Below are 24175 nucleotides of genomic sequence, written 5' to 3' on the forward strand. Positions count from 1 at the left end.
ACTGCAATGTAGGCACATGTTAGCATTGCAGAGGTAGTCATCCCCTTGAAATAACCTTTGACTATTTGTGCAAACAAAATAAAAATAGATTGAGTCTTGATTGTTATTTTCAGTCCGTAAGCTTGCAATGACCACTGGATGAAATCGACGTTTCTCAAAAAGTATCAGATAAAGACATGTTATAATAATTTTAGCCCCATTTTTCACATTTTGTCTACTTGTTATATTGTGGGAACATAGATCTAACTTCTGATCAGTGACAGCAACTTTCATGTATTGTTTGATTAGGTAACATAAAACATTTCTAAAGATATTTAGGTTAGACCATGTTCCCCCAAGTCCTTTTTTTGTTCACTTTGACTAAATGTGTACACCAGTTCATATAATTTGGTCTATATGCAAAAAGGGGCATAGTGAGCCCCTAGTTCTTCGAATTTCAGTTCCTCCATTTTACAAAAGAGACAGCCACCTTCAGGTTAGCGATTCACAGGCAGCAAAAAGATGTGTAAAAAAATAAATGGTGCCAGAATAACAGTGCCAATTGTGCTGGGGTGGAAATGCAGGCTTACACATGCAGGTAGGCCTTCAGATGGAGATCCATTGCTAGAAGATGTGAATTCCACCACTGAACTACAGTATCCACAAGGCAGAGTCAGATGACCGTGAGGACCATACCAACCTGCGAAAGAGTGTGTGTGTGTGGGGGGGGTGGGGCTGCACTTCCAATGCAGTGAGGCTACAACCTCAGCCCCAAACCACCAACATCCCTCCTCCACCTAGTGGTTTGGTCCACATTCAGAGATAGGGTTCAGAATAATCACAGTTCAGTTCGTAGCCCAAAACCCACAGAATTAAGTCAAAATAGTGAGGTACAACTCATTGTTCTAGAGTCTTGTTTAAAGCAGTCATTGGACAGCCAGACATCATGAGTGGGTGTTGCTAGGCAAGTTGAAGAGGGCAGGCCTTCACCAGAATGTCCACACCTCCAGCTCTATGACGTGGAAGTCGTCTCTTTCTGAGAGGCAGCAGTTGTTGAAGGTGTAACAGGGGCTACTCCTGCCCAGGTACAGAGTCTCATCCAGCCACAGGCCAAAGTGACCACTGCGGAAGAGAGAAAGAAATGCAGTTCATTGTTTTAGAGTAAAGTAATGTGTTCTCCTAAACATATTGGCACATACTGTAACACAAAGCAATGGACAGTAAGTGTCACGGAAATAGAAAGCATCAAGAAAACCATAATGTAACACATTTCTATAGCTGGGAGTGGCTCTACCTTCCTCCTCCGATAGCAAAAGAGTCCAGGTCTCCCTTTATGAAGAAGGAGTTCTCTCTTGTCCATCTGAAACACTATGGCAGGTGACAAGGGCAGAGTCAGTCAGGGACACCAACACAAGAGTACCTTAGGGTCCTATCTGATTAATGCTTTACCTCTCCGACAGCCCTTTCCGCATTGCAGACCAGGTGAATTGCAGATCAATGAACTTGGCCTTTGTAATGCTCTGCATATACAGTACACTATTTATAGCACAGGAGGCTGCTGAGGGGAGGACAGCTCATAATAATGTCTGGAACGGAGCTAATGGAATGGCATCAACATGGAAACTGTGTGCTTGGTACCATTCCCCCTATTCCTCTCCAGCCATTATCACGAGCACATCCTCCCCAATTAAGGTGCCACCGACCTCATGTGATTGATAGCAATGAGTTCCTAACTTCTTAAATGTTGTTTGTGCTTAAAAAGGCAAAACGTGACCTTTCATAATCCAGTCATGCATTAAATTGATCATGTGACGTTGGTAGAGACCTTGACGTGAATAGTAATTTGGCTGCTGTGGAAACTCCTGCAATATTACATCAGCAAGATTTGCAACAAACAGTATTGTCTTCACTTAGGTTGACAAAACAATCCTGCAGCAATACCTTAAAACACATTTCGGATTAGAAAATGTGAGAGAGAATTGTTTGGCAATGGTTGTGTATGCATCATAGTGTGTGCGTGTGTGTCTTGTCTGACCTTGAATCGAGGATGCAGCATGAAGAGGAATGTCTCTCCTGTGCCATAGAAGGTCTCGCTCGGCCTCAGTGGGTGAGAGAGAAAGCTCCCAAACACCTGGGGCACAGAAACATACCTACCATTAACAAAAACACAACCATCTGGTAACCAAACAAGACCGAGCTCATACAATGGAGGTCTTCATAGGTGACCATAAGTCCAATGAACTCTTGTGACTCCTGGCAAATCATATGTTATTCAAACCAACCCCACCATAGTTTCTGGAGCAGTTGTGAGTGTCTGAAGTCAATAGTGCAAATGCCATGAAAAGCAAGTGCTCTAATGGTACGTGTTTGTGTTGAATCTCTAAAGCGGATAGATATAAAAAAGTGTTGAGGGTGGTGCGTGGAACATTGGAGAGTTTGACTATTACATTTAAAATCTGAGAACATAAAAAAGGTCACCTGATTGAGCGAGTCCTTGATGACCATGAGTACAGGCGAGTCGCTGCCGTTCAGCTTCCGGTAGAGGGACTTGAGGCTGGAGCCATGAAGAGAAGTGCTGTAGGCCAGATGCCACATGTGGCCCACTGTCCTGGGAGGCAACTCGGCTGAGAGCTGGAGAGAGGGAAGGATTGAGAAGGAGATAGAGTTGTGTGAGAGGGTTGGAGAGCAGGGGCACAAGTGGGCTTCCGAGTGGCGCAGCAGTCTAAGGCACTGCATCTCAGTGCTTGAGGCGTCACTACAGACACCCTGGTTTGAATCCAGGCTGCATCACAACCGGCCGTGATTGGGAGTCCCATAGGGCGGCGCACAATTGGCCCAGCGTCGTCCGGGTTTGGCCGGTGTAGGCCGTCATTGTAAATAAGAATTTGTTCTTGACTGACTTGCCTAGTTAAATAAGAATTTTTTTAAAAATGGGAGAATAGACCCTTATTACGAGATTAAGATTAACAAAAATCTCCTCTGTTGAGCTAAAGAAAAAGGGAGAAAACGGTAATAATTGATATCCAATTGTATTACTCTTTTCCTCTGTTGAGCTAATCATCTATCCAACAAGTGAATGAGCCTGGACATGAGACATTTGAAGATCCAACCTGCAGATGCCATAGCTAATGTATTGGTTCAAAGTGCTCACAGCACTGCTCTGCTTAAATCTCTACACAGGAGTTCGCTACCAGCATTCTACCTTATACATAACCCCCTTTGTGAGACATGACCACAGTAGGGGTTGAGTATTTTCAGTACTCTACTCAGCACAAAGGTTCAGTCATGAATGGCTCTGTATGTATGACTGAAGGCCAATGCTGCTTGAGGGAGACCGAGGCAGAAAAGTCAGGTTGTCTCTCAGACTCTGGATTGATCTTTAACCCCAGACCAGTCTGGGAATGCTGAACTTGTAATGCATTTGTGGAACTAGAGGCAAGAAGAGGAATGTGTGCAATTTCTTCTATATGTGTGGTGCTGACCAGTGACATGTCATGAGAAGCTTTAATTTAATTTCCCCTTGGGGATTATCTCTTCCTTCCCCTTGGGGAGGTCATTATCTCTTCCTTATCCAATAATGGATGAGAATAATCTTCCATTGTGAATTTGTGCATGTGCGATTAGATCAGACAGAGTTTTGTGAAGCGCCGACATGCATGTCTATGGTTGGGTGCGTACCTCTCTGACAAGCGTTGCGTCCAAGATGCGACTCTGCTCCACGATCTCACACAGTCCCTCTGGATCTTTGTCCATGACCAGAGGTAGTCTCCCGCCACCATCCTCCACTGACACCATCTGCAAGACAAGAGACAACCTAGTTATAAGCCCATTAATCTCGCACTCAAACTTGACACACGTCGCACTCAAACAACAACTCCGGACCCCACTCCATCTAAAACACTGCTCAAACTTCCCCAGGGCAAGATGTGCAAAAGATGCATCGTCACCACTGACGCTCTAGTCAAAGTTAATGGAAATAGCCATTTTTGTGTTCAGCCACTACAGACTTTAAGACTTTCCTCGATGACTTTAATATACAGACTTACCTCCCAGTCCTCCCCAGTCCGTCCGTGGTTCTTGGACACTTCTTCCTCCTCCTCCTCCCCGTTGTCAACCAGTACAAACTCGTCTTTGTCGCCCTCCCCCTCCTCCGACCCTCCCTCCAGTACGCATAGGTCAGGCCTCCAGTGGCTCAGATAGGCGTAGAGCTCGTCTGAGCTACAGACAACAAGACATGAGAGCAAAAAGATTTAGTGTTAAAGACCTTTGACTTACTTCTAGTGAGAATTGTAAAATTCTCTATATTCCTCAGCAGGGGAGGCCAATGAAATTGCTGAACAAGACAAGTAAACATTATGTAAATGTTAGACAGTGTCAGTGCGAGGTGCTAATGTTCACAGAATGTAAGTAGAGTGTTAATGCTAAACTAAAACAGTCTTTCTGTGGCTTCAGACTGTTACCTCTCCTGGGAAAAGGCGAACCAGGCATCCCTCCGGGGTAAGGTTTTTGTTGTCCCCAGCTGCACGCCTGCAGCCACACCCTTCTTCCCAGCGGACCCCTGGAGCCGCAGCCTGACAAACATGAGACACCCAAAAGTCCCTGAAGGTCTAGAGAGGCCTGGAGAAGGAGAGAAGTAGGGGGGGGAAGAGTGAGAGAGAGAGAAAAGGGAAGAGGAGAGGGAAAGTGAGGGTGTAGCAAAACAAAGGAAATGAGTGGGAACCATTTGTTATGATACCATCTTCCTACAAACTTATCAAGCAGACTTCAACTGCTGCTTGGGATAAAACAATGACATAAAACTATTGACTTGATTCCTTTCATTACCTGACGTCTGATTCCTCACAGACTTCTCCTTCTCCGTCCCCTCTCTGTCCACCTGCTCCATTCTCACTCGATTTCTCGTCCCTGCTGCCACTTGTCCTCCACAACAAAAGCTGCTCAGCTCAGCCCCGGATGACTGCACAACCAGCTCTTCCAGTGGGCTTCCCATCCCCTCCAGCTGCTTCTCTGCCTGAGTCATGTCACTGCTACTCTCCTCCTCAGCGAACCCTTGGACCAGGCTGAGAGCCAGGGCAGACCTCAGCTCCGACGTAGCAGCAGAGACCAGCACTGGGACAGTCTCCCTCTTGTGCTGTGGGCTACGGCTGCTTCGCCTCCCACCCTGCTGGAGCGTCTTGCCAGTTTTGGAGACAGTTTTCTGGGTCTTTTTAGTTCCTTTCCACCTAGTAACAGAAAAACAACCACCCATGTATGTTGCATGTTCTGCAATGTGACCCAGCAAGCACTCCTCGATACCATAGAAATCCATGGCCCAATATCATTGGCTATACTCCATTTGCACTGCTAGATATCAGAGAACATACAGAATATTAGAATACACACCCACAGTGATCCAGTCATAGTGCGTATTTGCGATCTACCGATTTGACAGGTCTGCCCAGCATATAAGATTATTTTAGTGACCTCCTCGGTTAAAAGGCCTTTCCAGGCAATGTGAAGACACAGTATGTTGATCTGTGAAGAGCTGCACCAAATATGTGTATCTCAATCATGCACATAGTCATTTAATGCTGACCTGTGTGTGGAGGTGTTGAAGTGCACGTGGGAAATGTCCGAGTAGAACGAGACAGAGTCCAGGCTGTCCACTGAGCAGGACAGCAGGTACTCCTCACAGCCGTGCTCCATCACCAACGGGTGGGTCTTACACGGGTCAAAGAAGATCTTATTGGATGTCACTAGCAAGATACCAGAAACCACACCCTGGTGAGAGAGAGCGAGAGAGGTGAGAAAGGTAAGCGGGTAGTGAGATGGATGAGCAAGAATTGCGAGAGCGAGGTACGTGAGAGTTGAGTGAGAATGGCGCTAGTCTCCACCCACCTTGCGGTCAGTGATGTAGCGGCAGAACAATTTGAGATATGGCATGGCGGCTTGCCCTTCCCTTTGGGAGCACTCGGGTGGGAGGGCCAGTAGGCAGAGCTGTCCGTCAGGCATTGGCACCGCCTCCACATCCTGGGAGAATCAAAACAAGCACGGAGCAAAAACACAACCGTAGCTCAGTAATATGCACTTCTCCGCTTGACTTAGTGTCTAAAGCAGGCATTAGCCACTCGTTAGACAGTGCTTTATATACAAAGAGCTGACTTAGCTGGTTTTAAAAGAACCGTTCTCACAGAAATCAATCATTGCCATTAGCCAGTTAGCTAAGTTTTTCCAGTCCTGCATTGGCTCTTATTCTATTGAACAATTTCAGCCTAATTTAAAAACTGTTAGCCTCTCCTGACAAGAACATTCAATTCTACCATCGGAAAAGCAAGAACACACTCCATTAAAGGCCTGATAGGAGCCAGATCATCATGGTTAAATCATTTTAAAACATTGTCAAATGTAATTCCTCTTCTGTATGATTTGTGGAATAAAGTCATTCACATTATCCTTACCAGTAGTTTGTCATACTCTGCATCTGGTGACGGGGAGTGAGGGCTGGCAGATGGGGCCGGAAAAAGCCCAAGCCCTGGGTTAGTGTCCAACTCTGGCTCCAGCCTGAGGTTGGGGTCAAGGTGCATCACTGCGGGAGATGAGCATTGGCCAGAGCCTTTACTCTTGGGAACGCGGAGATTCTTCAAATGAAAGCATAGGGTAACATCACAACACAGTCGTGCACTGCAGTAAATATAACTCTGCCCAGCCTAAGACCTCCCACTTCCTCTTTCCATTGTACTGTGAACTTTAAATCTGCTTTACTGTCGTCTTATCTGTAGCCTACTGGAGTGGAGGGGTGGATGCTTGATTTGGTAACCATGCAAATACAGGTAACTGCCAAAATTAAGGAAACAAGTAAATGAGGGATACAAAGTATTTTGAAAGCAGGTGCGGTCCCAGAGTTAAGCAATTAACATAATCATGCTTAGGGTCATGTATAAAAATGCAGAGTTGCCCATTATTTTGGCTAACATGACTAGAGGAGATCTGTGACTTTGAAAGAGTGGTCTCAAAGGAGCATAGGGGGAGAGTGTCAGTCACCAGACAACCCAACTGAACACTTATGGAAGATTTGAGCGGCACCTGAGACAGCATTTTCCACCACCATTTCCTAAACACCAAATTATGGAATGTCTTGTGGAAAAATTGTGTTACATCCCTCAAATAGTTAGACAATTGTAGAATATATTCAAAGGTGCATTGAAGCTGTTCTGGCAGTTCATGGTTGCCCAATGCCCTATTAAGACATTTTATGTTGGCGTTTTATTTTGCCAGTTACCTGTAGCTTCTCTGAAGGCTATGTGGTGAAGGCTACATAGTCTTTCCCTCACTTTGCATGTCAAATCAGTGGAAGGTACAAGTAAAACACATTATACACACACACAAAAGTATGTGGACACCGCTTCAAATTAGTGGATTCGGCTATTTCAGCCACAATTTGCTGACAGGTGTAGAAAATTGAGCACAGTCATGAAATCGCCATAGGCCATTCTACTGCCAAGGTTTGTCTTACTGGAGAGCTCAGTGACGTTCAACGTGGCACCGTCATAGGATGCCACCTTTCCCACAAGTACCTGTGCTGTTATTGTGAAGTGGAAATGTCTAGGAGCAACAACGGCTCAGCCGCGAAGTGGTAGGCCACACAAAAATCACAGAACGGGACCACTGAGTGCTGAAGCGCATACAAATCAGTTGCAACCTTCACTATGTTCCAAACTGTCTCTGGAAGCAACATCAGCACAAGAACTGTTCATCCGGAGCTTCCTGAAATGGTGGAGCTGCACACAAGCCTCAGATCAATATGCGCAAAGCCAAGCGTCAGCTGGAATGGTGTAAAGCTCGACGCCATTGGACTCTGGAGCAGTAGAAACGCGTTCTCTAGAGTGATGAATCACGCTTCTATATCTGGCAGTCCGACAGACAAATCTGGGTTTACCGGATCACAGGAGGATGCTACCTACCCAAATGCATAGTGCCAACTGTAAAGATTGGTGGAGAAGGGATGTTTTTCATAGTTCGGGCTAGGCCCCTTAGTCCCAGTGAAGGGAAATCTTAATGCTAGAGCATACATTGACATTCTAGAATATTCTGTGTTTCTAACTTTGTCGCAACAGTTTGGGGAAGGCCCTTTCCTGTTTCAGCATGACAATGCCCCCATGCACAAAGCGAGGTCCATACAGAAATGCTTTGTTGAGATCGGTGTGGAAGAACTTAACACAGAGCCCTGACCTCAATCCCAACGAACACCTTTGGGATAAATTGGAATGCTGACTGCGAGCCAGGCCTAACTCGCCCATCAGTGCCCGACCTCACTACTGCTCGTGGCTGAATGGAAGCAATTCCCCGCAGCAATGTTCCAACATCTAGTGGAAAGCCTTCACAGGAGAGTGGAGACTGTTATAGCAGCAAAGGGGGGAACAACTACATATTAATGCCCATGATTTTGGAATAAGATGGTCGACGAGCAAGTGTTCACATACTTTTGGTCATGTATTGTATTATGTCACTACCCTGAAACTTCATACTGGGAAAATCATATGCAGATATAAAAGATAATGTACATCTTGTCAGTGTCTGCTCAAATGATGAGGTTGATCGTACCCATAGGCCTGTAATTAATGCTTTTTTCCCCCTGTGATATTTCAAGGAGTCACATGTTGAGTGAGGAGAAGTTACAGAACATGTCATATACAGTATAATGTGTAAATGTAGGCTCTGGAAGATACTGTATGTATGTGTACAGGATGTAGCATCTGATAAAGGGTGGGAACCATGGTGACTCTTACCTGCCGGGAGATGAGGGAGGAAGAGATGGAGAGCTGCCTGTTCAGCTTAGTCTGATCTGCCAGGCTACTGCACTTGGAGGTGACACTGAACACCGTGTCTTCATGGTGAGCCTGTGTGTACGCAGTGCAGAAATCCATTTTAGGTAGTACTCCAATATTTTAAGAAATCAGACCAAATAAATGCAAATCTGTTCCCTTCATTTGAGGCTCCACAGTCCTCTGACAAGCCCAATATCATGTGAACCCACCATCCGCTCCTACACAACACAGGATTTAGCTATTGATAGATGGTCCATTGACCTAAATTACGTTCCCGACCCTTGAGACTCCATGTCTGCGGGCATTATTCACACTCCGCTACTGTATGTGTGTGTGGGTATGAGAGAGTGTGTAGGAACATGCCTAATTGCTTGTATGCTTTTTGTGTGTGTAAAACATTTTTAAACAAGACAGTGATACAGGCCACCAGTTTGGCATTATTTGAATACTGGTTTAGTGAATCAACTTCATACATGGAACTCATTGATATTTTCATAACACAGAAGTTTATAGACCAAGTATTAACTGCAAAGAATACAAAGAGTATAAAATAGACATACATTCTGAGTACTCCATATGTTGCATAAATCAATATACAAACACGTCACCCCTATCCCCCTACACCAGACTCAAAGCAATATTGGTCCTTGAAAGCATCTTGATATGCTGTAGATCTTTTCAATGTATATTTTCTAAACAGAAAGGCATTGTAAAGGGATTTTCTAGACCGAAAAAACAAAGTTATTGAATACATGTTTTTGCCTTGATTAAGTTGTTTAGGCTACAGTAAGATTTACAGTAGTTCCACATACAGTTGAAGTCGGAAGTTTACATACACCTTAGCCAAATACATTTAAACTCAGTTTTTCACAATTCCTGACATTTAATCCTGGTAGAAATTCCCTGTCTTAGGTCAGTTAGGATCACCACTTTATTTTAAGAACGTGAAATGTCAGAATAATATTAGAGAGTGATTTATTTCAGTGTTTATTTCTTTCATCACATTCCCACTGGGTCAGAAGTTTACATGCACTCAATTAGTATTTGGTAACATTGCCTTTAAAATGTTTAACTTCGGTCAAATGTTTTGGGTAGCCTTCCATAAGCTGCCCACAATAAGTTGGATGAATTGTGGCCCATTCCTCCTGACAGAGCTGGTGTAACGGAGTCAGGTTTGTAGGCCTCCTTGCTCACATGCTTTTTCAGTTCTGCCCGCAAATGTTCTATAGGATTGAGGTCAGGGCTTTGTGATGGCCACTCCAATACCTTGACTTTGTTGTCCTTAAGCCATTTTGCCACAACTTTGGAAGTATGCTTGGGGTCGTTGTCCATTTGGACGACCCATTTGTGACTAAGCTTTAACTTCCTGACTGATGTCTTGAGATGTTGCTTCAATATACGCACATCATTTTCTTGCCTCATGATGCCATCTATTTTGTGAAGTGCACCAGGCCCTCCTGCAGCAAAGAACCCCCACAACATGATGCTGCCACCCCAGTGATTCACAGTTGGGATGATGGTGTTCTTCAGCTTGCAAGCCTCCCCCTTTTTCCTCCAAACATAACAATGGTCATTATGGCCAAACCGTTCTATTTTTGTTTCATCAGACCAGAGGACATTTCTCCAAAAAGTACGATCTTTGTCCCCATGTGCAGTTCCAAACCATAGTCTGGCTTGTTTATGGTGGTTTTGGAGCAGTGGTTTCTACCTTGCTGAGCAGCCCTTCAGGTTATGTCGATATATGACTCGTTTTACTGTGGATATAAATACTTTTGTACGCGTTTCCTCCAGCATCTTCACAAGGTCCTTTGCTGTTGTTCAGGGATTGATTTGCACTTTTCGCACCAAAGTACGCTCAACTCTAGGAGTCAGAACGTGTCTCCTTCCTGAGTGGTATGACGGCTATGTGGTCCCATGGTGTTTATACTTGTGTACTATTGTTTGTACAGATGAACATGGTACCTTCAGGTATTTGAAAATTGCTCTCAAGGATGAACCAGACGTGTGGAGGTCTACATTGTTTTTTGGCTGATTTCTTTTGATTTTCCCATGATGTCAAGCAAAGAAGCACTGAGTTTGAAGGTAGGCCTTGAAATACATCCACAGGTACACCTCCAATTGACTCAAATTATATCAATTAGCCTATCAGAAGCTTCTAAAGCCATGACATAATTTTCTGTAATTTTCCAAGCTGTTTAAAGGAACAGTCAACTTAGTGTATGTAAACGTCTGACCCACTGGAATTGTGATACAGTGAATCATAAGTGAAATAATCTTTCTGTAAACAATTGTTGGAAAAATTACTTGTGTCATGCACAAAGTAGATGTCGTAACCGACTTGCCAAAACTATAGTTAGTTAACATGAAATGTGTGGAGTGGTTGAAAAACGAGTTTTAAAGACTCCAACCCAAGTGTATGTAAACTTCCGACTTCTACTGTATCAATTTCCCCTTTACGAAATCTGATAACGTTCAAAAGCTGCAGTAATAGAAGCTTTTTCATCTGTACGTGATATAATTACAAACATTTATTTTCAACACATATCTTGCAATACAAAGTCCTTCCATTATAACTGTTGTAGAGCCTCAGAATATACCCGTGCATACCCATTGACATAAGGAAGATCTGTGACTGATCTGTGACCACTGTTTCACTGAAATACAGCTGGTCTGACCTTTGAACCCTCATTATCCGAATCTATCTATACCATATATTATGCACTGTATTGGTTATCAAATGTGAGGGTGCAGCAGGTCTTAAGATCATTGGCATAGGATTAGGTCTACATACATGTACATTTCGGTGTTCCTCAAGGTTCCGTTTTAGGACCACTATTGTTTTCACTATATATTTTACCTCTTGGGGATGTTATTCGAAAACATAATGTTAACTTTCACTGCTATGCGGATGACACACAGCTGTACATTTCAATGAAACATGGTGAAGCCCCAAAATTGCCCTTGCTAGAAGCATGTGTTTCAGACATAAGGAAGTGGATGGCTGCAAACTTTCTACTTTTAAACTCGGACAAAACAGAGATGCTTGTTCTAGGTCCCAAGAAACAAAGAGATCTTCTGTTGAATCTGACAATTAATCTTAATGGTTGTACAGTCGTCTCAAATAAAACTGTGAAGGACCTCGGCGTTACTCTGGACCCTGATCTCTCTTTTGAAGAACATATCAAGACTGTTTCAAGGACAGCTTTTTTCCATCTACGTAACATTGCAAAAATCAGAAACTTTCTGTCCAAAAATTATGCAGAAAAATTTATCCATGCTTTTGTCACTTCTAGGTTAGACTACAGCAATGCTCTACTTTCCGGCTACCCGGATAAAGCACTAAATAAACTTCAGTTAGTGCTAAATACGGCTGCTAGAATCCTGACTAGAACCCAAAAATGTGATCATATTACTCCAGTGCTAGCCTCTCTACACTGGCTTCCTGTCAAAGCAAGGGCTGATTTCAAGGTTTTACTGCTAACCTACAAAGCATTACATGGGCTTGCTCCTACCTATCTCTCTGATTTGGTCCTGCTGTACATACCTACACGTACGCTACGGTCACAAGACGCAGGCCTCCTAATTGTCCCTAGAATTTCTAAGCAAACAGCTGGAGGCAGGGCCTTTTCCTATAGAGCTCCATTTTTATGGAACGGTCTGCCTACCCATGTCAGAGACGCAAACTCGGTCTCAACCTTTAAGTCTTTACTGAAGACTCATCTCTTCAGTGGGTCATATGATTGAGTGTAGTCTGGCCCAGGAGTGGGAAGGTGAACAGAAAGGCTCTGGAGCAACGAACCACCCTTGCTGTCTCTGCCTGGCCGGTTCCCCTCTTTCCACTGGGATTCTCTGCCTCTAACCCTATTACAGGGGCCGAGTCACTGGCTTTACTGGGGCTCTCTCATGCCGTCCCTGGAGGGGGTGCGTCACCTGAGTGGGTTGATTCACCGATGTGGTCATCCTGTCTTGGGTTGGCGCCCCCCCTTGGGTTGTGCCGTGGCGGAGGTCTTTGTGGGCTATACTCAGCCTTGTCTCAGGATGGTAAGTTGGTGGTTGAAGATAACCCTCTAGTGGTGTTGGGGCTGTGCTTTGGCAAAGTGGGTGGGGTTATATCCTTCCTGTTTGGCCCTGTCCGGGGGTGTCCTCGGATGGGGCCACAGTGTCTCCTGACCCCTCCTGTCTCAGCCTCCAGTATTTATGCTACAGTAGTTTATGTGTCGGGGGGCTAGGGTCAGTTTGTTATATCTGGAGTACTTCTCCTGTCCTATTCGGTGTCCTGTGTGAATCTAAGTGTGCGTTCTCTAATTCTCTCCTTCTCTCTTTCTTTCTCTCTCTCGGAGGACCTGAGCCCTAGGACCATGCCCCAGGACTACCTGACATGATGACTCCTTGCTGTCCCCAGTCCACCTGACCGTGCTGCTGCTCCAGTTTCAACTGTTCTGCCTTATTATTATTCGACCATGCTGGTCATTTATGAACATTTGAACATCTTGGCCATGTTCTGTTATAATCTCCACCCGGCACAGCCAGAAGAGGACTGGCCACCCCACATAGCCTGGTTCCTCTCTAGGTTTCTTCCTAGGTTTTGGCCTTTCTAGGGAGTTTTTCCTAGCCACCGTGCTTCTACACCTGCATTGCTTGCTGTTTGGGGTTTTAGGCTGGGTTTCTGTACAGCACTTTGAGATAACAGCTGATGTACGAAGGGCTATATAAATAAATTTGATTTGACATAAGATTGTGACTCACCATAGTGTCTACCTTGTCATCTGACAGGTGATCTCTGCCCATGGACTTGGCCATGGTTCCCTCCGTTCCCCATCTAGGCTCTATGAAGGCAAGATGTAAAAACATGATGTTGAGAAGCGATAACTCTTTCCACCAGTACTCTGCTTTCTGCTGCTGACTTACAACTTGTTTGTGGTACTGTATATAGTTTAATTCATGCAAAACAACCCCCCACTCTCTCTGGCCCTGTGTGTGGGCACCTTTGTGTATCTCTCCTGGGGTACATGCAAGAAATTACATACATTTCAGAGGTTAATTAAGGTACTGAGGTTTCTCTTTGAGAGCCTCAGGTGTGCAACGAGGCAGCACTGTTGGCCTTGACACACCGACATAGAAATGTCAGATCTCTGGCTCAATGGCATGTGTCAGCAAACTAGATCAAATTGAAAGCTTGCGGGAGGAGTAATCATGTTGATCCAATAAGTCCTTCTATAAAAATGTCAACATTAACAGGGGCAGATCTGTGGTTCTGGGTACAGTGCTTTCAGAAAGTATTCATACCCCTTGACTTACTCCACATTTTGTTGTGTTGGAGCCAACAGGTCATTTTTCAGTCAGAAGTTCAAGCCTTCCTTGCTGAAGTGTTGCAATTCCTCAAAAGTTAAATAACGCTACATCTAGAGAGGAATTATCCTTAACAACCTTCCTTTGTGTGTGTTCTGTCAGGCTCTAGAATGGTTTGCTACGAAAATACACAACACATTTATAAATGCCATATGAATAATTGGCTATGGATCTACTGCAGCTACCAAGCCCCTGCTAAAGCAAACAAACCAGAGATATCGCTATAATCTTGTTGAGAGATACCTCACCTTGGAGGTAATACTGTCGCAGTCGGGGGTTCCGGATGTGGGGGACGTGGTCAAGGGGACGCCCCACGGCACGGTGGCCCTGACCGTTGGCCCTGGCCTCCTTGGTTGAGTCGGTCTGAGGCCCTGTCTCCAAGGGTCTGGAAATGAACCTGGGGGACTGGGTGTCCCCAACAGGGAGCTTGGACCCCAGTCTGGAGGGGAGAAAGAACAAAGGGATGCTGGTAGTAGGGAAAACTACTGGGATGTTTATTAGTTCACCATTTATTATGGTCATTAAAGCCTTCTGACCCCATCTACAGTATATGAGCACGTAAGGGTAAAAATAGTTGATAACCCATCCGAGGCAATCAGCTATGATTCTTTATAATTTTGTCTTGACATTTAAAAAAAGACTGCTCTATATTGGCGATCACATTTGTGATTCATAGGATAGTGGGTGTTAGGGATATGGGTTGTTACTGTTTCTGGCAAGCACCTGCACTCTTCTTGCCCACGTAATGCCCATGACTGTTTGTGTTCCTTTATTCAAACAATAAGTAAATTCAAAAGAGTGACTATAACAAAGAAGGTGTTGAAGTTCTACTTTGAGCTGCTGTGCTCCATTCATCGCAACATGTAGGGAGAGCAACACAACATGTAGGGAGAGCAACCCAAAAAAGGATAGGACGCATTCTGGGATTAACTAAACGCGTCACAATTCTAAGCAGTGCTTTTCCTCATTTTTTGCCAATAATCAGTTAATCACAGGCCTGACCTGGTCTTGACGTTGCCAAAGTAGCTGGACCTGTTTTTGTCCCTCTGTTGTATTTTGTGTTCCATGGCTCCAAGGGTTTGCAAGAAGGCCTTCTCAGGGGCCTAGCTAAGAATTCTGGGATATTGACAACAGCGATGGTCTGGTGAGTTGAGGGGCTCAGCTGGCATCCGTCCTCCTATGTTGGGTCCCCATGCTTATTAGGCACCCGTAATCATACCTACAGGGGAGTGTAAGTTAGTGCACATATAAAAAAGAATGAGAGAGTGAGACAGTGCATATACTCCAAGTAATGTAGTCAGGTCTTTCAGGAGAATCAATGATGCAATCTGAGCATTTTAGCAGGCATATAACCTTGCGCTGGAAAAATTGTCAGAGAAAAGGTTAAGAAATAAAAAAGAGTGGATTCGGCTATTTCAGCCACACCATTGTTGACAGGTGTATAAAAATCAAGCACACAGCCATGCAATCTCCAAAGACAAACATTGGCAGTAGAATGGCCTTACTGAAGAGCTCGGTGACTTTCAACATGGCTACAGAGTTCCAAACTGCCTCTGGAAGCAATGTCAGCACAAAAAGTTCCTTAGTTCCAGTGAAGGGAAATCTTTTTGCTACAGCATACAATGAATGACATTCTAGACGATTCTGTGCTTCCAACTTTGTTGCAACAGTTTGGGGAAGGCCCTTTCCTGTTTCAGCATGACAATGCGCCCATCCACAAAGCGAGGTCCATGGTTTGTAGAGATCGGTGTGGAAGAACTTGACTGGCCTGCACAGAGCCCTAACCTCAACCCCATCGAACAGCTTTGGGATGAATTGGAACGCTGACTGCGAGCCAGGCCTAATCGCCCAACATCAGTGCCCAACCTCACTAATGCTCTTGTGGCTGAATGGAAGCAGCAATGTTCCAACATCTAGTGGAAAGCCTTCCCAGAAGAATGGAGGCTGTTATAGCAGAAAGGGGGGGGGGGGGACCAACTCGATATTAATGCCTGTAATTGTGTAATGAGATGTTCGATGAGCCCTTGTCCACATACTTTTGGTCATGTAGTGTATATTGCATGGAATTTTGGTGCATTCAATGTAATCTATTTTCCTTTTTCTTCTAGCACATTGTCAGAAGAGATCGGTTTCGCCACTTCGCTCAAGTTCATAATGAATAAGGGGTTCTACGTGCAATACTGTACGAAGCATGCCGACAAATCATTATGCCGTGGAGAAGATTGCAATTACTGTAGTCTTCCTACACATGAATGATCCCACTTCCATATCGAAAATCCGGGGATGCGGCAATAAAACGTAGTGGTGGGGTACCCTGAATTCAGCAACATATTACAAGCATTTGGGGACTGACCTGTCACAAAGACTGCCCGGAATGTTGATGGAGAGCGGGTGATTTCGGCAGACTTCATATTGCGGTGTTACTGTAGACTGTGATAGCACTGCAGAGTAGAGCTCAATACTGCAGCGCAAACAGCAACACGTTGAGCATGTATGCTCCGCCTATTTCCCTCATCCTCCATCCTTTTTAAAGGGCCCGTGGTTGAGCAGAATCATTGCAAGGCTGGAATAACGGTTAACTCACTGTAATAATCAATCCAACCCCCATGTTTTTAAATTCCCCATACAAACGCCTTAAAATAGCATAGATTACAATGGTAACTTTTCAAAATGACTTTGGTTTGTTGAACTAATTAATTGCAGATAGAAAAAGCCTATACATAACTTTCGCAGAAAATAACATGGCCTTTCTTAGAATAGAAAACTGGAGTGGCTTATACCTTTGGGAAATATATATAGTTTATAAATACATTCCGCAAAAGGCCTAGCACATGCCTTCTGCCACTCGAAGCGCTTTCATTGCGTCGCTTCGCTCGTTGATGCTCAAATTCTGGAGAAAAACACGGTTCTGACTAGAGTGGGTACAGTTAAAACCAAACGTAACTTTTTCGTAGCAGGTTAAAGGCGCTCCATGGTCAATCTGCCATCAGCATTGGCCGTGCAGCTGATACGGCCTCTGCAGAAGTCAGGGCATTCATACTTCTTCCGCTTCGCCGAGCAGAGTAGTTGTAAAATAAATTGTCAATTAAGTTAGTTTGTTTTACAGGACCTCCCATATAGCTCTGAGAAGCAGAAATATGAATGCACTCCCTGACTTCTGCAGAGGCAATGTCATGTAAATGCTGCAAGGCCAATGCAGACCTCAGATTGAACATGCAGCGCATTTTAGAGACAATTTATGCTTGATCCGAAATGTGGTCGGCGGTGCCATATGGATGGTGTGACTCAGTAGCGGATCCTACAGAGGCATGTAACGTTACAGTAGAGGCGAAAATTAACTCAGTACCGCATCGCCATTAGCCTCTCAAATGTTGTAACAATATGGACGGCTCCATATAGCTACGCATTAACATGATTGACGACGGTAGGTGAAGGCGGGAGGTCCTGTATAAACACAAACGCACTTCCTTGACAACTCTGCAAGAAGTATGAATGCCCTGACTCCTGCGGAGGCTGTATCACCGTAAATGCTGCACGGCCAATGCAGACATCTGATTGCCCATGGAGCTCCTTTAAGGGTTAATTTAGGCAGCAGGTTAGGAAAGGGTTAGCTAAAATACTCTAACCTGCTAGGAAAAGCAACGCCATTCTTTATTTTGTGTTAAGATAACCGACAATAGCTACAATACATGGTATCATTCGATGTCTAAACTGAGGGTCAATAAAGCCAGGAAGACCGGTTGAAGGGCGAGTTAACGTTAACTGGCAAGCGTCGTCAGCTAACAGTAGAGCGCAACTAACGTTAAACACAACTAACTAGCTAGCCGTGCTTTAGCTTTCTCAAACTCTAGGCGGCATTCTGCATTCTCCATACAGTTCACAGCCATAGCTTCGCCCACGACTGCCTCATGTGAACTCGAATCCCCTACGCTGTGGTTAACGTTTAGAAACGTCAGTAATCATCGCTTTCGAAACATATGGCCGTTATCTTTCATCAACGAGAAATAATCCTTAAAATAAACAAATACTTAATGTTGCAGTTTTAATCCATAGCGCTATGGGTGCCTCCATCCAACGAAGCTAACTTTGTTTTGAATACAAAATCCAGTTTTAATTTGATGGAAATAGATACAATCTTTAAAATGCTATTTAAAGCTGTACAAATCAATAACTAATTCACAGTTTTTCACAATCAAACTAGATCTGATTTATTCTATAAATGTCAAGCATACTTTTACAGCCTTTGTTTTGGATTTTTTTTTAAATCCAGTTGATTTGATAGAAATACACATCTGTAAAAGGCCATTTAAAGCTATATAAATCAACGTTTCACTGATCAAACTAGGTATGATTTATTCTATAAATGTGTAGTATACTTTTACAACCTTTACTTTGAGTAGAAATTCAGTGACCATACGATCACCTTCCTTTTTAAGGGAACATTGCATTGGGCTAGCTACCAACTAGTAACCTAACCATAGCTGCAGGAAGTAGGGGTGCTGCAGCAACCCTATAAAATAAAAGTGCACAAAACTAGTGCACTGGACCTTTACTAGTACTATATTAGCGGACCGATAAGTCTGTAGGGCTGGGCGATATGACGATATATATCGTGTGGCGATAGAAAAACATCTATTGTTTCATATTACGCGCTATCGTTTATTTCGTTGTGTCGCAAATCACACTCCTTTGGGCAATATGTTTTGTAAATTGGACGACGGTTTGCGTGTGGAAGGAATTTTGCAACACAAACAAACATGGAGCGTGAACTTGACAGAGCATGGAGACATGGAACTCGTACCTAAAAAAGGGTCTTCGTCGGTCGCATGGACATGGTTTGGGTATGAAAAGTCTGACACGGACCAGAAAACCGTCCTCGGCAAAATATGCCGCAGGCCGGACCCAACAACAGGCTCAAACACCACTAACTTTTTACCACCTACGCAAGAATCATGTCGAACAGTACGGAGGGAATCTACGGATGAGACCCAAAAAAGTAAAGTTGAGTGCTCAAATCAAACCCCCCGACTCAGACGTTGCAAGAGGCTTTTGCCCGCGGCACACCATATAGCAAAGGATCACAAAGATGGAAGGAGATAACAGCTGCCGTTACAACTTACAGTTGAAGTCGGAAGTTTACATACACTTAGGTTGGAGTCATTAAAACTCGTTTTTCAACCACTCCACACATTTCATGTTAACTAACTATAGTTTTGGCAAGTCGGTTAGGACATCTACTTTGTGCATGACAAGTAATTTTTCCAACAATTGTTTACAGACAGATTATATCACTGTATCACAATTCCAGTGGGTCAGAAGTTTACATACACTAAGTTGACTGTGCCTTTAAACAGCTTGGAAAATTCCAGAAAATGTCATGGCTTTAGAAGCTTCTGATAAATTATGTCAATTGGCCTGAGTCAATTGGAGGTGTACCTGTGAATGTATTTCAAGGCCTACCTTCAAACCCAGTGCCTCTTTGCTTGACATCATGGGAAAATCAAAGAAATCAGCCAAGACCTCCAAAAATATTGTAGACCTCCACAAGTCTGGTCAATCCTTGGGAGCAATTTCCAAACGCCTGAAGGTACCACGTTCATCTGTACAAACAATAGTATGCAAGTATAAACACCATGGGACCAAGCAGCCATCCTACTGCTCAGGAAGGATACACATTCTGTCTCCTAGAGATGAGCGTACTTTGGTGTGAAAAATGCAAATCAATCCCAGAACAACAGCAAAGGACATTGTGAAGATGCTGGAGGAAACAGGTACAAAAGTATCTATATCCACAGTAAAACGAGTCCTATATCGACATAACCTGAAAGGCCGCTCAGCAAGGAAGAAGCTACTGCTTCAAAGCGGCCATAAAAAAGCCAAACTACAGTTTGCAACTGCACATGGGGACAAAGATCGTACTTTTTGGAGAAATGTCCTCTGGTCGGATGAAACAAAAACATAACTGTTTTGCCATAGTTATGTTTGGAGGAAAAGGGGGAGGCTTGCAAGCCAAAGAACACCATCCCAACTGTGAAGCACGGAGGTGGCAGCATCTTGTTGTGGGGGTTCTTTGCCTGGTGCACTTCACATAATAGATGGCATCACGAGGCAGGAAAATTATGTGGCTATATTAAAGCAACATCTCAAGACATCAGTCAGGAAGTTAAAGCTTGGTCGCCAAATGGGTCTTCCAAATGGACAATGATCCCAAGCATACTTCCAAAGTTGTGGTAAAATGGCTTAAGGACAACAAAGTCAAGGTATTGGAATGGCCATCACAAAGCCCTGACCTCAATCCTATAGAACATTTGTGGGCAGAACTGAACTGAAAAAGTGTGTGCTAGCAAGGAGGCCTACAAACCTGACTCAGTTACACCAGCTCTGTCAGGAGGAATGGGACAAAATTCACCCAACTTATTGTGGGAAGCTTGTGGAAGGCTACCCGAAACGTTTGACCCAAGTTAAACATTTTAAAGGCAATTCTACCAAATACTAATTTAGTGTACATAAACTTTTGACCCACGGGGAATGTGGTGAAATAAATAAAAGTTGAAATAAATCATTCTCTCTACTATTATTTCACATTCTTAAAGTAAAGTGGTGATCCTAACTGACCTAAAACAGGGACTTTTTACTAGGATTAAATGTCAGGAACTGTGAAAAACTAAGTTTAAATGTATTTAGCTATGGTGCATGTAAACTTCCAACTACAACTTTACATCTGCAAAGACATGGCTCCAATTTACAGGGTCGAGAAACGACCCAAGGTACCAAATGCAAATTGATATGTTGCATGTATTAATGCCAAAATAACATGCAAGCCCCCAAAATATAGTGCTCTTATTTTTTTGCACATTTGTCACACTTAAATGTTTCAAATTTTAACATTACACAAAGATAACCCAAGTAAACACAAAATGCAGTTTTTTGGTGATCATTTTATTTAATAAGGGGGAAAAAAAGCTAACCAAACCTTCATGGCCCTATGTGACTAAGTAATTTCCCCCTTGTTAAATCATGAATTTACTGTTGTTAATCACATTTTTTAGAAAGCTGAGTTCAATTTCACTAGCCACACCCAGGCCTGATTACTGCCAGACCTGTTGAATCAAGAAATCACTTAAATAGAACCTGTCTGACAAAGTGAAGTAGGCCAAAAGATCTCAAAAGCAAGACATCATGCCGCGATCCAAAGAAATTCAGGAACAGATGAGAAACAAAGTAATTGACATTATCAGTCTGGAATTTACAAAGCCAGTTCTAAAGCTTTGGGACTCCAGCGAACCACGGTGAGAGCCATTATCCACAAATGGAGAAAATTCGGAACAGTGGTGTTCCACAGTGGTGTCCTTCCCAGGAGTGGCCGGCCTACCAAAATTACCCCAAGAGTGCAGCGATGACTCATCCAAGAGGTCACAAAGGAACCCACAACAACATCTAAAGAACTGCAGGCCTCACTTGCCTCAGTTAAGGTCAGTGTTCATGACTCAACCATAAGAAAGACTGGGCAAAAATGGCATCCATGGCAGAGTTCCAAGGCAAAAACCAGTGCTGACCAAAAATAAAAGGCTCGTCTCACTTTTGGCAAAAAAAACATCTTGATGATCCCCAAGACTTTTTGGAAAGTATTCTGTGGACTGACGAGACAAAAGTTGAACTTTTTGGAAGGTGTGGCGTAAAAGTAACACAGTAACACAGCATTTCAGAAAAAGAACATACCAACAGTCAAATATGGTGGTGGTAGTGTGATGGTCTGGGGCTGCTTTGTTGCTTCAGGACCTGGATGACTTGCTGTGATTGATGGAACCATGAATTCTGCTCTCTACCAAAGAATCCTGAATGAGAATGTCCGGCCATCAGTTTGTGACCTCAAGCTGAAGTGCACTTGGATTCTGCAGCAGGACAATGATCCAAAACACACCACCAGCAAGTCCACCTCCTGAATGGCTTAAAAATGTGGCGTGAACTTAAAAAGGCAGTTCATGCTCAAATCCTCCAATGTGGCTGAATTAAAACAATTCTGCAAAGAAGATTGGGCCAAAATTCCTCCACAACGATGTGAAAGACTCATTGCCAGTTATCGCAAACGCTTGATTGCAGTTGTTGCTGCTGAGGGTGGCACAACCAGTTATTAGGTTTAGGGGGCAATTACTTTTTCACATAGGGCCATGAAGGTTCGGATAGCTTTTCCCCCTTAATAAATAAAATCATCACTTAAAAACCCAAGTAAACACAAAATGCAGTTCTTTGTGTAATAAAATCTATTTGAAACGTTTAAGTGTGACAAATGTGCAAAAAAATAAATCAGGAAGGGGCAAATACTTTTTCACAGCACTGTATATATTTTAGGCCTATATTTATTTTGTTTGCAACTATAGTTGGTGTTTTCTATTTACCTTTTTAGATTTTATACATAATTTTTTTACATGCTTAATTGAACATTTGCAAAGGTTCGAAATAGAAGGAGAAATGATCTAATTAGTAAGTAAGTACCTCTTATTTGTTGAGTGTAATTCGAAATGTAATAATAGGCCTTTACATGAGGTCATTTTATATAAACTATTAATTAATAGAATTTACAGAAAATGTGCTATATATTGATTGATGTGTATCGTTATCGGGATATGAAATGACCTATCGGGATATTATATTTTGGCCATATCGCCCAGCCCTAGGAGTCTGTAGCACAGGCCCCCAAAAATGTACAGTGCCGTAATACATATTTTTATTGCATAAATCGTGCATACATTAGATTGCAATGTTGGTGCAGTAAAATAATCCAAATGTAGCCTATGACACAATGTAAATGGAGAAGGCTAAAACTTGGTCAGCGGCAGATCAAAATAGCGACACGAAGTCTTCGGGTGAAAGGAGTAGTCCATGGTGCTGTCATTAAAGGTATTTTACTTACCCTGTTCGTAATGAGTACGTGACGGTTGCATTTTGGCTTCTGCGCAGATGGAAGAAGCCAGCGGGGAACGCATGCGGCATACAGACACCACCCGCTACAGACCTACCACAGATCTTACTTGTAGTGCTGTAGTGCTTTTTTTTTAGGTAAGGGAGCGGAAAAAATGTAAATGGTGTCACAATTTCCCCAGTCTATACTTACAGATGTAGCCTATTACTACAGGGTTCAACCCTGTTCCTGGAGCGCTACCATCACGTAGGGTTTCATTCCAAACCCAGTTGTAACTCACTCGATTAATCTTGTAAACCAGCTAATTATTAGAATCCGGTGTGCTACATTAGGGTTGGGATGAAAACCTACAGGTTGGTAGCGCTCCAGCAACAGGGTTGGAGAGCTCTGTTATAAAATATGCATAAAATGCATCCTCCAATTGCAACGTCTGCCTATGCCCACACATGGGCCTATTGTCTCAAGATTTGTATTTTATTTTTAATACCCTCAAACACCAAGTTAGGAATACCTCTTTTCAAAATAGGCCGTCATCACTGTCAATCGTGAATGATAATTCTTCATGTTTTACCGGTGAAACTGCATCTGCATGCCAATCATTTGATTGATCTCAATCAGTTTCATGGGAATAGCCTATGCATTTCGATCTTCTTGAATTACTGTTTTGTGAGCGTGTTAGAGCAGATGATAAACTATTAGCCTTTCTTGTATCAAATCAATTGACCAAGTAGTGAACATAAATAATTACTACGTAGAATTGTAGGACATTTGTTTTAAAACAGCCATAAAATCAAGCTTTTGGTGTGGTAGTTTCATGCACTTCAATAAACCATAACCTAAATGCAGTATTACCTCCAACTTGGCCCAATTCACTTTTCCAATTTCCCACTCCGACATAGCCTACCAAGCTAGAGCGGGCCATGAGTCTCAACCAATAGCCAATATAGGCTAAATATCCCAAGTAGACCTACAGCAACTTCCAGAGAGGGTCAGGCTCTTGGGCTTTGCGGTGGCCACACTGGTTTAGGTGTCCGTCCTCGGCAGAACGTTGTTGCTGTAACCAAGTGGTCACATATCGTTCTGGGTTCAACTGAGCAAGAGCAGGTCGGTGGAGTTTTATGAA

General features: G+C 43.4%; 1 protein-coding gene across 2 annotated transcripts; it reads right to left on the reverse strand.

Annotated features, from left to right (window-relative positions):
* Window positions 1-342: 342 nt before the first annotated feature.
* LOC139384108 (oxidation resistance protein 1-like) lies at window positions 343-16574 on the reverse strand. Of its 2 annotated transcripts, none has more exons than XM_071128755.1 (16): window positions 16486-16574; window positions 15135-15351; window positions 14381-14571; window positions 13542-13609; window positions 8745-8855; window positions 6417-6596; window positions 5857-5988; window positions 5555-5739; window positions 4804-5201; window positions 4440-4596; window positions 4026-4197; window positions 3658-3774; window positions 2458-2610; window positions 2015-2110; window positions 1274-1347; window positions 343-1101 (listed from the first exon to the last, which is right to left on the reverse strand). In XM_071128755.1, the coding sequence occupies exons 2-16, from the start codon at window positions 15197-15199 to the stop codon at window positions 966-968; spliced, it is 2235 nt and encodes a 744-aa protein (XP_070984856.1). In that variant the 5' UTR covers window positions 15200-15351; window positions 16486-16574; the 3' UTR covers window positions 343-965. The 2 variants fall into 2 exon arrangements, with proteins under 2 accessions (XP_070984856.1, XP_070984855.1); XM_071128754.1 differs by having other exon boundaries at window positions 773-1101; window positions 13530-13609.
* Window positions 16575-24175: the final 7601 nt, after the last annotated feature.

Source organism: Oncorhynchus clarkii, chromosome 25 (genome assembly GCF_045791955.1).
Source record: "Oncorhynchus clarkii lewisi isolate Uvic-CL-2024 chromosome 25, UVic_Ocla_1.0, whole genome shotgun sequence".
NCBI classification, from domain to species: domain Eukaryota; kingdom Metazoa; phylum Chordata; class Actinopteri; order Salmoniformes; family Salmonidae; genus Oncorhynchus; species Oncorhynchus clarkii.

Excerpts from the sequence above, each read along its gene's own strand:
- LOC139384108 (XM_071128754.1), bottom strand. The coding sequence starts at position 15,199 with ATGGAACACAAAATACAACAGAGGGACAAAAACAGGTCCAGCTACTTT. Across the intron at positions 6,597-8,744 it reads CCTCCCTCATCTCCCGGCAG|AATCTCCGCGTTCCCAAGAG; the intron begins GTAAGAGTCACC and ends TTTCATTTGAAG. Across the intron at positions 5,989-6,416 it reads CAGAGTATGACAAACTACTG|GATGTGGAGGCGGTGCCAAT; the intron begins GTAAGGATAATG and ends TGATTCTCCCAG.